This window comes from Spermophilus citellus, assembly GCF_964194105.1.
Source record: "Spermophilus citellus genome assembly, chromosome: 7".
NCBI classification, from domain to species: domain Eukaryota; kingdom Metazoa; phylum Chordata; class Mammalia; order Rodentia; family Sciuridae; genus Spermophilus; species Spermophilus citellus.
The window spans coordinates 110,985,606-111,003,311 of NC_138188.1; the positions used below are offsets into that span (position 1 = coordinate 110,985,606).

The 17,706-nt window shown below is 39.7% G+C and overlaps 1 protein-coding gene across 1 annotated transcript; it reads right to left on the reverse strand.

Annotated features, from left to right (window-relative positions):
* Positions 1–11,279: 11,279 nt before the first annotated feature.
* Positions 11,280–12,047, reverse strand: LOC308653655 (S-phase kinase-associated protein 1-like). The gene has a single exon (XM_081302279.1). The coding sequence runs from the start codon at positions 12,030–12,032 to the stop codon at positions 11,634–11,636; it is 399 nt and encodes a 132-aa protein (XP_081158405.1). The 5' UTR covers positions 12,033–12,047; the 3' UTR covers positions 11,280–11,633.
* Positions 12,048–17,706: the final 5,659 nt, after the last annotated feature.

Sequence of the window (17,706 nt, forward strand, 5' to 3'; positions counted from 1 at the left end):
GATGCAGAGTGGGTGCCCAGAGGAGGGCCTTTTTAAAGGGCTTCCCTATCGCTGAGAGTATGGGTTCATCTTGGGGCCCTTGGCCAGATTATATAGCGACCTGGTGAGGAGGGAGAAATTCAAAAGTAATCCAGGCCCTGAAGTACTCAGCCAAACCCAAGAAGGAGAGTCATCTTTAGTCTTTGGTGTAGGTATAGACACAATAAACTGTTTTCTGTCTACTGTAGTGGCCTTTTTCCCTTGAGAGATAGAGAACCTAGATACATGCTATTTGGGCCTTTTGTGGAGAGGCCTGATATCCCTTTAAGGCCAAGAAATTAAGAAGGAGAACTCATCTGTTGAGCGTCCTTTGGACGGGCTAGAAGAATTTGTTTGCAAGAGGTGCAGAGAGCAGGATTGGATCGGAGCAAGAAGAAAGCCTGGAAGAGATCCCTTAGAATGGAGGGATCCAGGGACCTAAAAAGGGGCCTCTGCTTTGGTTGTCTAAGGGATAAGTGGGCCAGGCCTGGGTGCTATATTTGATCCAAGAGGCATTGTAGGGGAGAGTCGACCGGCAGAGAGGACATGTTACCCATGTAAGGAGGAGGGAAGAGGACGCAGAGAAGGAGGAAACTGATTTATTGGCAAAAGGGAAGTCCCCGCTAGAGCCAAAAAATCAGGAGTGCCTAAGTGGCAGGTTCGAGCTGTAGAGATTGGTTGTCACTGAATCCTGACAGTCGAAGCTCTCGTCCTGGACGGAGCTGGAGCTGTGGGAGACCTTGGCCAAGGCTTTTTGGGACCCCTCCTGGGCCAGATACTCCCAGGGCTGGGAAGAGGGGAGAGGAAGGAGTAGGTAAGCATCTCTCTAGCGGCCGAGTAGGTCCCTGGTTTGATCCCGGGTTTTGGCACCAATGAAAAAACGATTAAGGCTTGCCGTTGGACAAAATGCCCATTTATTGAGGAACAGCTCTGCATATTTATAGAGCTGGGGGCGGTTTGACAGTTGGCATGGGGTGCTTTTGATTGGTGGGTAAGGATTAGGTGAGCCAGCAGGGCTAGTCTGATTGGTGGGTAAGTATAATGTGAGCCAGCAGGGCTCACCATTGGACGGCTCTTCTTGGGGGATGGGGAAGTTAGTCTTTGGAGCTGGGGAGACTCCCAACACAAATCATAGCTAATAAAATTAAATTGACACCATTAACTTGCTATCATGCCTGATGGCCTGTTTTACAGAAACTAAATCTCCTCTTACAGCATGGATTTGACACCAGCTATTTTAGAGCAGGTTCTCTTGCATTTGGCAAATGGATATTATCTTGGGCAGAGGAATGACTCAATTACAAAACTTTTCTCTAATTGAATTACATCTATTGTTTGGTTTATGTATCCTCAACTTTAGTTAGATTTTTCAAAAGCCTGAATATTTATATCTTCCATTTATTTTATTTTATTTATTTTTTGGGGGGAGGGTACCGAGGATTGAACTCAGGGGCATTCAACCACTGAGCCACATCCCCAGCCCTGTTTTGTATTTTAGAGGACAGAGTCTCACTGAGTTGCTTAGCGCTTCACTGTTGCTGAGGCTAGCTTGAAATCAGTGATCCTCCTGCCTCAGCCTCCAGAGCTGCTGGGATTTCAGGTATGCCCCACTGCGCCTGCCTAGCTCTGCCACTTATTTTTAAAGCATTTTAGATTTTGTGCATTTTTCAAACCAAACTCCATGACATCATAAGGAAGATAAAGTCTTCCTGTTATTTCCTGTGACTTCCACTACTGCTATAGAGGAGGGAGAACTGATGGTAGAGAACTGGGGAAGGGGTTTATTGACCCTTGTGTTGAGTGACTCCATTGTCTCTGGGGGACCTGTATCTGCTGAAGGAGGTATTTCCTTTGAACATACACCCAGTAACAACTCTTCTTTGTATTAATATTTCTAACATCATAATGTCAAACTAGAGAAGTATGGGCAAGTATTAAGTTTTAAAATATAATAAAAATTCCTTTTTTTAAGAGAAAAATGAGCTGTGATAAATCAAAGCAAGGTGAACCTTTTTTTTTAATTGGTTGTTCACAACATTACAAAGCTCTTGACATATCATACTTCATACATTAAATTCAAGTGGGTTATGAACCCCCAATTTTACCCCAAATGCAGATTGCAGAATCACGTCGGTTACTCATCCACAATTTTACATAATGCCCTATTATTAATTGTTGTATTCTGCTACCTTTCCTATCCTCTACTATCCCCCCTCCCCTCCCCTCCCTTCTTCTCTCTCTACCCCATCTACTGTAATTCATTTCTCTCCTTGTTTATTTTCCCATTCCCCTCACAACCTCTTATATGTAATTCTGTATGGCAATGTGGGTCTCCCTTTATTTCCATGCAATTTTCCTCTTCTCTCCCTTTCCCTCCCATCTCATGTCACTGATTAATATTACTCTTTTCTTCCTACTCTTCCTCCCTGCTCTGTTCTTAGTTGCTCTCATTATATCAAAGAAGACATTTGGTATTTGTTTTTTAGGGATTGGCTAGCTTCACTAAGCATAATCTGCTCTAATGCTGTCCATTTCCCTGCAAATTCTATGATTTTATCATTTTTTATTGCTGCATAGTACTCCATTGTGTATAGATGCCACATTTTTTTTATCCATTCATCTATTGAGGGGCATCTGGGTTGGTTCCACAGTCTAGCAATTGTGAATTGTGCTGCTATGAACATTGATGTGGCAGTATCCCTGTAGCATGCTCTTTTAAGGTCTTCAGGGAATAGTCCAAGAAGGGCAATAGCAGGGTCAAATGGTGGTTCCATTCCCAGCTTTCCCAGGAATCTCCAAACTGCTTTCCAAATTGGCCGCACCAATTTGCAGTCCCACCAGCAATGTACAAGTGTACCCTTTTCTCCACATCCTCGCCAGCACTTGTTGTTTGACTTCAGAATGGCTGCCAATCTTACTGGAGTGAAATGGTATCTTAGGGTGGTTTTGATTTGCATTTCTCTGACTGCTAGAGATGGTGAGCATTTTTTCATGTACTTGTTGATTGATTGTATGTCCTCCTCTGAGAAGTGTCTGTTCAGGTCCTTGGCCCATTTGTTAATTGGGTTATTTGTTATCTTATTGTCTAATTTTTTGAGTTCTTTGTATACTCTGGATATTAGGGCTCTATCTGAAGTGTGAGGAGTAAACATTTGTTCCCAGGATGTAGGCTCCCTATTTACCTCTCTTATTGTTTCTCTTGCTGAGAAAAAACTTTTTAGTTTAATTAAGTCCCATTTGTTGATTCTTGTTGTTAACTCTTGTGCTATGGGTGTCCTATTAAGGAATTTGGAGCCCGACCCCACAATCTGTAGATCGGAGCCAACTTTTTCTTCTATCAGACGCAGAGTCTCTGGTTTGATATCAAGCTCCTTGATCCATTTTGAGTTAACTTTTGTGCATGGTGAGAGAAAGGGATTCAGTTTCATTTTGTTGCATATGGATTTCCAGTTTTCCCAACACCTTTTGTTGAAGATGCTATCCTTCCTCCATTGCATGCTTTTAGCCCCTTTATCAAATATAAGATAGTTGTAACTTTGTGGATTAGTCTCTGTATCCTCTATTCTAAACCATTGGTCCACCCGCCTGTTTTGGTACCAGTACCATGCTGTTTTTGTCACTATTTCTCTGTAATATAGTTTGAAATCTGGTATCGCTATACCACCTGATTCACACTTCCTGTTTAGAATTGCTTTTGCTATTCTGGGTCTTTTATTTTTCCATATGAATTTCATGATTGCTTTATCAATTTCTACAAGAAATGCCGTGGGATTTTGATTGGTATTGCATTAAACCTATAGAGAACTTTTGGTAATATCGCCATTTTGATGATGTTAGTTCTGCCTATCCATGATCAGGGTATATTTTTCCATCTTCTAAGATCTTCATCTACTTCTCTCTTTAGGGTTCTGTAGTTTTCATTGTATAAATCTTTCACCTCTTTTGTTAGGTTGATTCCCAAGTATTTTATTTTTTTTGAGGATATTGTGAATGGAGTGTTTTTCCTCATTTCCGTTTCAGAAGTTTTGTCGCTGATATACAGAAATGCCTTTGGTTTATGCGTGTTGATTTTATATCCTGCCACTTTGCTGAATTCATTTATTAGTTCTAGTAGTTTCTTTGTAGACCCTTTTGCGTCTTCTAGGTATAGAATCATGTCATCTGCAAATAGTGATAATTTAAGTTCTTCTTTTCCAATTTTTATGCCTTTAATTTCTTTTGTCTGTCTAATTGCTCTGGCCAGTGTTTCGAGAACTATATGGAATAGAAGTGGAGATAGAGGGCATCCCTGTCTTGTTCCGGATTTTAGAGGGAATGCCTTCAACTTTTGTCCATTCAGAATGATGCTAGCCTGAGGCTTAGCATAGATAGCTTTTACAATGTCAAGGTAAGTTCCTGTTATCCCTAGTTTTTCTAATGTTTTGAACATAAAGGGATGCTGTACTTTGTCAAATGCTTTCTCTGCATCTATCGAGATGATCATATGGTTCTTATCTTTAAGTCTATTGATGTGGTGAATAACATTTATTGATTTCCGTATGTTGAACCATCCTTGCATCCCAGGGATGAATCCTACTTGATCATGGTGCACAATTTTTTTGATGTGTTTTTGTATTCGATTCGCCAGGATTTTATTGAGGATTTTTGCACCTAGGTTCATTAGAGATATTGGTCTGTAGTTTTCTTTCTTTGAGGTGTCTTTGTCTGGTTTCGGAATCAGGGTGATGTTGGCCTCATAGAATGAATTTGGAAGAGCTCCCTCTTTTTCTATTTCCTGAAATAACTTGAAAAGTATTGGTATTAATTCTTCTTTAAAGGTTTTGTAAAACTCCGCTGTATACCCATCTGTTCCTGGGCTTTTCTTGGTTGGTAGTCTTTTGATGGCTTCTTCAATTTCATCCATTGATATTGGTCTGTTCAAATTGTGTGTATCCTCCTGACTCAGTCTGGGCAAATCATATGCCTTAAGAAATTTATCGATGTCTTCACTATCTTCTATTTTGTTGGAATATAGGTTTTCAAAATAATTTCTAATTGTCTTCTGTATTTCTGTAGCATCAGATGTGATATTGCCTTTTTCATCCCGTATGTTAGTAATTTGAGTTCTCTCTCTTCTTCTCTTCGTTAGCATGGCTAAAGGTCTGTCGATCTTATTTATTTTTTCGAAGAACCAACTTTTAGTTTTGTTAATTTTTTCAATAGTTTCTTTTGTTTCAATTTCATTGATTTCCGCTCTGATTTTAATTATTTCTAGCCTTCTGCTACATTTGCTGTTGTTTTGCTCTTCCTTTTCTAGGGCTTTGAGATGAAGTGTGAGCTCATTTATTTGTTGGTTTTTTCTTTTTTTGAGGCATGACCATCAGGCGATGAATTTTCCTCTTAAAACTGCTTTCATTGTGTCCCATAGATTCCGATATGTTGTGTCTGTATTTTCATTTATCTCTAAGAATTTTTTGATTTCCTCCTTTATGTCTTCTGTAACCCATTGATCATTCAGTAACATATTCATTTTCCATGTGATGTAGGATTTTTCCTTCCTTCTTTTATCATTGATTTCCAGTTTCATTCCATTATGATCAGATAAAATGCATGGTATTATCTCCACCCCTTTATATTTACTGAGCGTTGCCCTATGGCATAATATATGGTCTATTTTTGAGAAGGATCCATGTGCTGCTGAGAAAAAAGTATATCCATTTGATGATGGTTGATATATTCTATATAAGTCAGTTAAGTCTAGGTTATTGATTGTGGTATTGAGTTCTATAGTTTCTTTATTCAACTTTTGTTTGGAGGATCTGTCCAATGGTGAGAGAGGTGTGTTGAAGTCTCCCATAATTATTGTGTTGTGGTCTATTTGATTCTTGAACTTGAGGAGAATTTGTTTTATGAATGTCGCAGCACCATTATTTGGTGCATAAATATTGATAATTGTTATGTCTTGTTGGTGAATGGTTCCTTTTAACAGTATATAATGACCTTCTTTATCCCTTTTGATTAACTTAGTCTTGATGTCGATTTTATTCGATATGAGGATGGCCACCCCTGCTTGCTTACGAGAATTGTGTGTGTGGTATATTTTTTCCCATCCTTTCACCTTCAGCCTGTGTATGTCTTTTCCAATCAGATGTGTCTCCTGGAGGCAGCATATTGTTGGATTTGTTTTTTTAATCCATGATACCAGCCTATGTCGCTTTATTGGAGAGTTTAAGCCATTAACATTCAGAGTTACTATTGATATGTGGTTTGAACTTCCATCCATGTTTGATTGTTTATCCTTTTTTTAAAAAAAATTTAGTTTGTTTCTCCATGATTGTCTTTCCCCTCGCCCTCTGTCTTTACTGAGGCACTTCCCACTGATGGTTTTGGTTGTTGTTTTTCATTTCTTCTTCTTGTAGTGTTTTGCTCAAAATGCTTTGCAATGTTGGTTTTCTGGCTGCAAATTCTTTTAATTTTTGTTTATCATGAAAGATTTTTATTTCGTTGTCATACCTGAAGCTTAATTTTGCTGGATACAGAATTCTTGGTTGGCATCCATTGTCTTTCAGTGTTTGAAATACATTGTTCCATGACCTTCTTGCTTTCAGTGTCTGTGATGAAAAATCCGTTGTTAACCTTATTGGTTTACCTCTGAATGTAATCTGTCTCCTTTCTCTTGTAGCTTTTAATATTTTCTCTTTGCTCTGTATATTGGATATCTTCATAACAATGTGTCTTGGCGTTGGTCTACTGTAATTTTGTGTGCTCGGTGTCCTGTATGCATCTTCAATTTGTATATCTGTTTCCTTTTTTTATCTCTGGAAAGTTTTCTGTAATTATTTCATTCAGCAGGTTTCTTATTCCCTTGGTTTGAATCTCTGTACCTTCTTCTATCCCGATGACTCGTAAGTTTGGTTTTTTTATGTTATCCCATAACTCTTGGATGTTTTTCTCTTGATTTTTTACCAGCCTTTCTGAGTTGGCTATACTCTTTTCAAGATGGTATATTTTGTCTTCATTATCTGATGTTCTGGCTTCTACTTGCTCCACTCTGTTAGTGATACTCTCAATTGAGTTTTTAATTTGGTTTATCGTTTCCTTCATTTCTAGAATTATTGTTTGATTATTTTTTATAATCTCTATCTCCTGATAAAGATGCTTAACTTCTTCTTTTATCTGTTTATGTAATTCATTCTCAATGTGTTCTTTCGCTGCTTGAATTTGCTGTCTTGTATCCTCTTTAAGGTTCCATTCCATCTGTCTAAGGTGTTCCTTGAGGTCTTTATATGACCATTTTTCTGATGACTCTAGGTCCTCCTGAATATTTAGGCTGTCCTGCATTGTTTGTACTCCTTTTCTTCCTTGCTTCTTGAAGCTGCTCATGTTGCTTCTTGTTCTGTTTGACTGCTGAGTTACTGTTTACTCCTATAAATTTATTGGATGCTTGGGAGGAAAGGTATTAGAAGAGAAGGGAAGAAGTCACTAAAGAGAATGAGAGTAGGCAGGTAGAATTCAAGGAAGGGGGGATAAGAAAAATGAAAAGACAAAAGAAGAAAGAAATAGGAACTAAAAAAAGAAAAAAAAATTTAAAAAAAATAATAATAATTAAAAAAATTAAAATTAAAATTAGAAGAGAAAAAAGAAAAAGAAAGAAAAAAACACGAGATAGAAAAATGAAGATGAAAGAAAAACCCAAATAAAAAAAAAAAAACTAATAAATGCCGTCTTAGAGTTTGATTAACTTCTCTTCCAGTAGGTGGCGCTGTGCCCACCAGGTCAAGTTTCTCCTGTCAGTACGCGGGAACCAATCACTGTGCAGCAGCTCCTCCCAGACTGGGCGAGTCTCCAATTTTGAGTGCCTAGGGCCTCCTCTTGTGTCTAGTCACTTCCCACTTTTCCTCTAGCCAGGCCCCTCTCACCACAATACTGGCTACACGCCAGGTCTGCTGCTCCCGGGAGCCCTGTTTTCATGAACGACTGGGCTCACTCTTCCAGTTTGCCATTCCCTCAGACCCTAAGTTTGTAGAGCTTGGGGCTGAGAATCCTCAGCGAATTTTACTTGCACTCCGGTAGCCACTCCCCCGTAGCTGGTGCAAGAGACCTCAGCAGTCAGCCCTGGTGGGAGCAGTAGTCCCACGCCGCGGGTTCCGCACCACCTCTGATTCCCTCGGGCTGGCTGTAGCACTCACGGGAGAACTGGGAGGGTCCCTTAAGGTTTCCCCGATGTGTGGAGAGGGAAAGCTAGGGGGTTACACACCTGTAGCAGCAGGTTTCAATGAAGTTGTCTCCTCCGCCGCAGTCTGGTGACGTCAGTTCTCTGCCATAGTGGTGTCTCTTGCAAATGGCGACAGTTCGTTTCCCTTTGCCGGGCGACCAATGCAACGGGTGGGTCCTTACTGTCTCTCTCAAGCCCCGTTTGGAACCTGTGGCCACTACTTATGAAGGCTCGGTAGGCATTTACCTCCGTATGATGAGAAGGGCTGATCAGATGTTTCAGCCGGATGGATTAATGCTGAGTCACAGCTGTTTGTCTCATGTTTTCAGACGCGGCAGCATGGGGCGCGGAGCACGGAGCGGCTTACTCACTTCCCGCAGCCATCCTCTTCTCGCTATTTCGGGATGATGGCGGGGCACTCGCTCCGCTCCCTCTGGTGTGTCTCAGCCTCGGGCTCCCGCGCCTCGCTCCGCTGCGGCCTCCACAGCCAGCGCCGCCCCAGCCGCTCTCTCCGCCCCCGGCATTCCCGGCTTCTGGCTGCGCCGCAGCCTGCTCCGTGTCTCTCCGGCTCGCGGCTCCAGCGGCGCCCGGGGCCGGGGAGGCAACAGCCCCTCCCCGGCAAGTACCGCAGTTCCCGGGCCCCGAGTCCCGGCGGCCACAAACTGACACTTCTAATAAACCTACCAATTCCGGGCAGGTCCCCTGTTCACGGAATTTTGCTAGAAGTTCCTCAGTAGGTAGACTGCCGCTGTTCCAAAGGGTCTTTCTGATCCCGTTAATGTGGAGACATTGGAATCGCTGCTTCCTCGCCGGCGGCCATGTTGGATTCCCCCTGACAACTTCTTAATGGCTACTATGTTGTCACTCCCATGAATGTCAGCCACTCTGTGTCATCTGGTGCAGACTGCTCTTTCCATTCCTTTTCTGGAAATGATGCAGCTAGACTGAACCTTCTGAATTTCCCAAGTCACTCTACCTCCAAGATGTGCAGGCATCACATAATGGTTTTAGAGGTTTCAGAACGACTGCCACTTTGGGCATCGGGAAAGGCAGCACAACATGGCGGCAGCATAAGGCGGAGACAAGCCGCGTGCCTTCAGGCAGGAAGAAGAGAGCAGGACAGGAAGAGCAAGATGAACCTTAACAAAGACAGTGAAAGATCCAAACTTTTTTATTTTTTGGTAGCAGAGATTGAACACAGAGCATTTAACCACTGAGCCAAATCCGTAGCCCTTTTATTTTTTGAGTCAGAGTCTCACTAAGTTGCTTAGGGCCTCACTAAATTGCTGAGGCTGGTCTTGAACTTGCAATCCTCCTGCCCTAGCCTCCCCAGTCATGGGAATTACACTTGCCTGGTTTCAAACTTTCTATGTACAAGGGACTTTGGGTAGTAATAGATTTAGAAAAATGTCTAAAACATTTGTCTTGAAACTGCAGTTTTAATGCAAGCAACCTTTTTACAAAATCATTTTGAGATATAATTTAAAAATAAAATTCAATAATTCAGTAATTAAAACTACAACTTGATGAGTTTTGGAAAATGTTTATAGTCACATAACTACCCACAATCATGACGATCACAGAACATCCCCATTTCCCTAAAAAATCCCTTGTGCTTCCACCAGACTTGGTCACACATACCTGCAAGATTTGGGAGGCTATATGATCCTATTTATATGACATTCCAGAAAAGGCAAAGCAGAAAAAAGATGAGCAGATGAGTGCAGTGGGTGTAGCTCAGTATTGCTAAGTGGTCATCTAGTATGTGCAAAGCCCTAGGCTGGATCTGCAGCATGGCAAAAATAAAAAATAAAAATAAAAAGAGATCAGTGGTCACTAGGTGGCAGAAGTGGGTTACAAGATTGATTTCCAAGAAGCACAAACTTTTTTTTTTGGTGGAGGTGGCAGTACTAAGGATTAAACCCAGGGAATGGGAGGGTTACCTCTGATTTATATACCAGCCCTTATTTTTTCTTTTTTGGTACTAGGGATTGAACTCAGGGGGGCTAAACCACTGAGCCACATCCCCAACCCTTTTTCATATTTTATTTAGATAGGGTCTCACTGAATTGCTTAGGACCTCCATAAATTGCTGAGGCTGGCTTTGAATTGGTGATCCTCCTGCCTCAGCCTCCTGAGCTGCTGGGATTACAAGCGTGTGCCACAGCATTCAGCTTTTGTGAATATAATTTTTATTTCTCTTGAGGAAAATAACTAGGAGTGAAATTGCTGGGTCATAGAGTAAGCATACATTTAACTATAGAAACTGCCAAACTGTTTTCTAAAGTGGCTGTATCATTTTGCATTTGTACCAACAATGTGAGTTTCAGAACCACATCCTCATCAACATTGTCACCTTTGTAATTTTAGCCATTCTAATGGATATGTGATTTTACATTGTGTTATTTATTTATTTATTTTAGTTATAGATGGACACAATATCTTTATTTTTATTTATTTATTTTTACGTAACTTACTTTTTATTGAAAGTATCTTGCACTTATGATGTTTTCTAGATTTTGCCACATATTTCAATGTTAAAAGTTACTTTTTATATGCAAGTAGTATGAATAGTTTTCTCCATATGGGAACACTGATTTATAAAAGATGACATACCACATGAATGAAGTGTCTTTTTTAATTGAAAAGCTATCAAACTGTCTAGTTACATTTCTCCCCTCCAAATCCACAAACTGGGTAATAACTGAGTCTCTAGGCAACATATTCAAAACTGATTTAAAAAATAAAAAACAAACTAACAAAAAACCCAAGTCCTTCGGTCCGATTAAGGGAACCCTGCTACATACAGGCAAATCAATCCCAGTGGTACTGCTCGACTCCAGGAGGCTGGAAGAAATCCTAACAACCCCAACTCAGAACATTTACTTCAAGTAGCCTTTTTCTAGTTTCCAACTCATGAATAAAGACAATATTTTGTTAATTCTATTTCAGAAAACTTTTTGCAAGTTGTTTTATTTACAATGCCAACTTTTAAAAGTTCACTAAAGTTAACTGGACAATAAACTAGGCAGAAATCGCTTTACAAAAGGAGGGAAAGCCCAAAATGCCACTTTCTACAGAGAACCCACAGTTCAGTTTTATTCAGAGTAAAGAAAAAAAGAAACTTTCTCTCACACTAAAAGAAATTCAGCCATAGGTTTGGAGTCTGTACTCAAACTACACATGCAATAAGGACAATATTATGCTAATACAATTGATTTGCTGCTGCATTTGTCTACTGTTTGTCTAATATTAACAATTATAAACAGAGCAGTGCAACTAGTATTTGGAACAATCCTTATAGTGTTACAGTGTCAGGTACAACATTTCACTTCTCTTCACACCACTGGTTCTCTTTGCGTACCTGGGCTTCCTCCTCTTCAGTAAAGTCATTTTTGATATTGAAGGTTTTGCAAATCTCCTAAGGAGTTTTCCCCTTGATCATATTGGCAACAGTCTTGCACGTAACATCAAGCAAACCTTTGATGTCTAAGTAGTTTGCAGCCAGAATAAGTTCAAAAAGTGTTCCTTGGTCAACTTTCAGGAATTCTTGGTCCCAAACAGGGATATCGTCTGTTCGCTTTTCTTTGTTCTCATCATCCTCAGGAGGAGGGGGGTCATCCTTGTGGTGTGTGCACCACTGAATGACCTTTTTTAATATTGCTGCATTAACATTTGGTAGAGGAACTGGGTCATCATCTCCTTCATCATCCATTCCCAAATCTTCCAACATGGTCTTGATTGTCACAGATTGTTTGGCAATTTCTACGTCAACTTCAAATATCTCCCCATCAGAACTCTGCAACTTAATTGAAGGCATGGTGTTTGGTCTCAAGAAAAACGGCGGTCCGGAGGCTGAAGGGAGCAGGGCGGCGACCACACGAGGAAATAAAAAGGTGCTGGACAAGGCCACACAATATCTTTATTTTATTTATTTATTTTTGTGTGGTGCTGTGGATCAAACCCAGTGTCTCACGCATGCTCAACCACTAAGCCACACCCCCAGCTCTACATTGTGTTTTTTTAATACTTTAAAATATATATATATATATATATATATATATATATATATATATATATATATATTTTTAGTTATAGTTGGACACAATATCTTTATTCGTTTTACCTCAGAGCCACAACCCCTGCCCTACATTATGTTTTTTAATTTGCATTTACCTAATGACTATTAATATCTGGCACTTTTTCATGTACATTTTGGCCATTTACAAATCCACCTTGGTGAGGTGTCTGTTTAAATCTCTTGCTCACTTTCATTTTATTTTTAATTTTTTTTTTTTCATCTCCTCAGAGTTACTTTTCCTCACAGAGCTCAATACAGGTCTGTGAAAGGGTCTTAAAGTTAATGTTGGTTGTGGGGTGGACAAGTACCAGGACACGCCACACCAATATACTCTTTTTTTTTAAGGATCTTTTTATTTTTTTAAAGAGAGAGAGAGGGAGGAGAGAGAGAAATTTTAATATTTATTTTTTCGTTTTCGGCTGACACAACATCTTTGTTCGTATGTGGTGCCGAGGATCGAACCTGGGCCGCACACATGTCAGACAAGAGCACTACTGCTTGAGCCACATCCCCAGCCCCACCAATATACTCTTAAGAAAAATAAGGCAGTCCTTTTTTTTTTATTTTTTGATATGAGCATTTTTTTCCTTTTTTTATTGGTTGTTCACAACATTACAAAGCTCTTGACATATCATATTTCATACATTAGATTCAAGTGGGTTATGAACCCCCAATTTTACCCCAAATGCAGATTGCAGAATCACATCGGTTACACATCCACATTTTTACATAATGCCCTATTAGTAACTGTTGTATTCTGCTACCTTTCCTATCCTCTACTATCCCCCTCCCCTCCCCTCCCATCTTCTCTCTCTACCCCATCTACTGTAATTCATTTCTCTCCTTGTTTATTTTCCCATTCCCCACACACCTCTTATATGTAATTTTGTATAACAATGAAGGTCTCCCTCCATTTCCATGCAATTTCCCTTTTCTTTCCCTTTCCCTCCCACCTCATGTCCCTGTTTAATATTAATCTTTTCTTCCTGCTCTTCCTCCCTGCTCTGTTCTTAGTTGCTCTCATTATATCAAAGAAGACATTTGGTATTTGTTTTTTAGGGATTGGCTAGCTTCACTAAGCATAATCTGCTCTAGTGCCATCCATTTCCCTGCAAATTCCATGATTTTATCATTTTTTAGTGCTGCGTAATACTCCATGGTGTATAAATACCACATTTTTTTTTATCCATTCATCTATTGAGGGGCATCTGGGTTGGTTCCACAATCTTGCTATTGTGAATTGTGCTGCTATGAACATCGATGTGGCAGTATCCCTGTAGCATGCTCTTTTAAGGTCTTCAGGGAATAGTCCCAGAAGGGCAATAGCAGGGTCAAATGGTGGTTCCATTCCCAGCTTTCCCAGGAATCTCCATACTGCTTTCCAAATTGGCGGCACCAATTTGCAGTCCCACCAGCAATGTACAAGGGTACCCTTTTCCCCACGTCCTCGCCAGCACTTGTTGTTGTTTGACTTCAGAATGGCTGCCAATCTTACTGGAGTGAGATGGTATCTTAGGGTGGTTTTGATTTGCATTTCTCTGACTGCTAGAGATGGTGAGCATTTTTTCATGTACTTGTTGATTGATTGTATGTCCTCCTCTGAGAAGTGTCTGTTCAGGTCCTTGGCCCATTTGTTAATTGGGTTATTTGTTATCTTATTGTCTAATTTTTTGAGTTCTTTGTATACTCTGGATATTAGGGCTCTATCTGAAGTGTGAGGAGTAAACATTTGTTCCCAGGATGTAGGCTCCCTATTTACCTCTCTTATTGTTTCTTTTGCTGAGAAAAAACTTTTTAGTTTGAGTAAGTCCCATTTGTTGATTCTAGTTATTAACTCTTGTGCTATGGGTGTCCTATTAAGGAATTTGGAGCCCGATCCCACAATATGTAGATTGGAGCCAACTTTTTCTTCTATCAGACGCAGAGTCTCTGATTTGATATCAAGCTCCTTGATCCATTTTGAGTTAACTTTTGTGCATGGCGAGAGGAGGGGATTCAGTTTCATTTTGTTGCATATGGATTTCCAATTTTCCCAACACCATTTGTTGAAGATGCTATCCTTCCTCCATTGCATGCTTTTAGCCCCTTTATCAAATATAAGATAGTTGTAACTTTGTGGATTAGTCTCTGTGTCCTCTATTCTGTACCATTGGTCCACCCGCCTGTTTTGGTACCAGTACCATGCTGTTTTTGTTACTATTGCTCTGTAATATAGTTTGAAATCTGGTATCGCTATACCGCCTGATTTATACTTCCTGCTTAGAATTGCTTTTGCTATTCTGGGTCTTTTATTTTTCCATATGAATTTCATGATTGCTTTATCTATTTCTATAAGAAATGCCTTTGGGATTTTGATTGGCATTGCATTAAACCTATAGAGAACTTTTGGTAATATCGCCATTTTGATGATGTTAGTTCTGCCTATCCATGAACAGGGTATATTTTTCCATCTTCTAAGACCTTCTACTTCTCTCTTTAGGGTTCTGTAGTTTTCATTGTATAAATCTTTCACCTGTTTTGTTAGGTTGATTCCCAAGTATTTTATTTTTTTTGAGGATATTGTGAATGGAGTGTTTTTCCTCATTTCCGTTTCAGAAGTTTTGTCACTGATATACAGAAATGCCTTTGATTTATGTGTGTTGATTTTATATCCTGCCACTTTGCAGAATTCATTTATTAGTTCTAGTAGTTTTTTTGTAGACCCTTTTGGGTCTTCTAGGTATAAAATCATGTCGCCTGCAAATAGTGATAATTTAAGTTCTTCTTTTCCTATTTTTATGCCTTTAATTTCTTTCGTCTAATTGCTCTGGCCAGTGTTTTGAGAATTATATAATTATAAATATTCACAATGAATATTTTCTACCAAAGTATCAATAGTTGGTTGTAAATCTTTGGGGTCAAGTTCCTATTTATCCTGAATGGTAGCTGACTCCCAGAGCTAAGCTTGTTTTGGAAATATCTCCTCATATGGGAGTGGGCCCCTTTGGCAATAATCATGTATGTGATAACACCTCTTAACCAGAGATGACTGGATCAGGGATAAGCACCTAAGAGGGACCAATCTGATTTTCTCAGGAAGTTGGAACTTGGACCTGGGACACTGTTCCACTTGGTTTCTGGCTTTGAAAGAGTTGCTGATGTAACCCCAAAAAGCCATCTTTTTTTTTTTTTTTTTAAGCCACTAGGTAGAAAGAAACAGAGCCAAGTGACTATAGGGACTCAAGAGACAGAAAGTACGGTTGTCTTCGTTCTTAATGGTTTCCCTGGAAAGAGACTGAAGAGAAGGGAAGGTCAATTTTACCTTTGGGTTAAGAGAAAATTTTACTCCCTCCTCCTCTCTTGTCCTGATGGTAAAAAGTAAAATTTTCCTTTTTGTTTGGGCAGTCTGAGTTGGTGTCTGATATTCAAAATCAGTAGCTAAAATGATGTTGTACTTGGGTAAATTTCAAAAGATCTTCCTATAATCTCCAGAAGTTATTCATGATTATTACTGCTTGCTGGCATTTAACATAATATTATAAACATTGGATAAGCATGTAAGCACAATATTATGATGGTGTTGTTTTTCACCCCATAAAATAGCTCAGAAGACACCTTAGGGAAGTCTAAATCAACCCCTTCATATAAAAAATAAATAAAATAAAAAAGGCTCCATGAAGACATTTTGAAAATGGCTGGTTTCTGGCTCAAAATTGCTGAGGCTTCTCTTGCCATCTCTAGGAAAGGGCTTCCAAAAGGTGGCGTGCTTATAGACTCATATCCCATCAGCATAACCCCAGCAATACATACTTCACTGTTCTTGGCTTTCTCAATTATGTGAGTCAATAAATTGATTTTTATTCCCTTAAGTCAACATTTGTTTATTCATGATGCTGGAGATTGAACCCAGGGCATTGCACATGTTAGGCAAGTGCTCCACCCCTGAGCTATATCCCTAATTCCCTTAAGACAATTAAAATTTGGTTTTCATCCCTTACAACTAGAGTCCTGAGCAATGTAGTGAAACCCTGTCTCAAAATAAAAAAAAAAAAAAAAAAAATGGCTGGGGATGTAGCTTGTGATAGAACACCCCTGGATTTAATCCCTAGTACTACTAACAACAAACAAAACAAACAAAAACACTCTAAGGGGTAGGCAGTGTGAGGAAAAGCTTAAAGAACATTTAGAAAAAGAAAGGGTCTTGCTAAATTGCTGAGGCTGGCTTTGAACTTGTGATCCTCTTGCCTCACCCTCTCAAGCCACTGGGATTACAGGCACTCACCACCACACCCAACTGAAATTCTGATTATTTATAACTTCAATAATATTCTTGCTCCCTCCAGCATCATAGCCTGAATTGCTGTATAATATTTTAAACTGACTTGACCCTGGAATGCTTTTCTTATAAACACAGGATAGGCAATTGGTAAGGCCTCTGCGCCTTACCAAGAACAAAAGATTTTTTTCTTACAACCTGGTAAGGCTCCTCAAGACCTTTGAGATCAGGGCTGCAGTTATAGCTCAGTGGTAGCGCACTTGCCTAGCATGTGTGAGGTACTGGATTAGAACCTCAGCACTACATTAAATAAATAAATAAAAGTATTGTGTCCATCTACAGAAAAAAAAATGTCTGGGATCAGAAATAACTAAGGTTGCTGGGCTTGGTGGTGCATGCCTATTATCCCAGCCACTCCAGAGGCTAAGACAGGTGGATCACAAGCAACTTAGTGAGGCCCTGAGCAATTTAGTGGGACCCTATCTCAAAATTAAAAATAAATTAATAAAAAAGGACTAAATATGTAATTGAGTGGTAAAGTGCCCCTGGGTTCAATCCCCAGTAGCAAAAATAAAAAGGAAATAATAAATGTCACAACTAATGTGGTAACCACTTTTGGATAGGGATGTGGGCTTCCCTAAGTCAGAAGGCTTGACAAGACAACCAAAGGCCTTTCCATGCAACTAACTGTGCCCAAAATTTTCCTGGGTCCTCAAGTTACTTAACTTAGGTATTGATTCCTGTACCAGTAAAATGGGAGAAATTGCTCATTTCATTGAGTTGAAATAAAATATATGTAATATATTTCATTTCTTATATATATATAAAATGACTGGTACACAGTCAATACTCAATGAATATTAGTTCTCTTTCTCCAAATTTTAATGTCATTACTATATGAAATATTATCCAATTATCTTCTTCTGTTCAAATGACTTAAAAATTTATACAATGAGGGCTGGGGATGTGGCTCAAGCGGTAGCGGGCTCCCCTGGCATGCATGTGGCGCTGGGTTCGATCCTCAGCACCACATACAAAGAAAGATGTTGTGTCCGCCGAAAACTAAAAAATAAATATTAAAAAAATTCTTTTGGGCTGGGGATGTGGCTCAAGTGGTAGCGCGCTCGCCTCGCATGCGTGCGGCCCAGGTTCGAACCT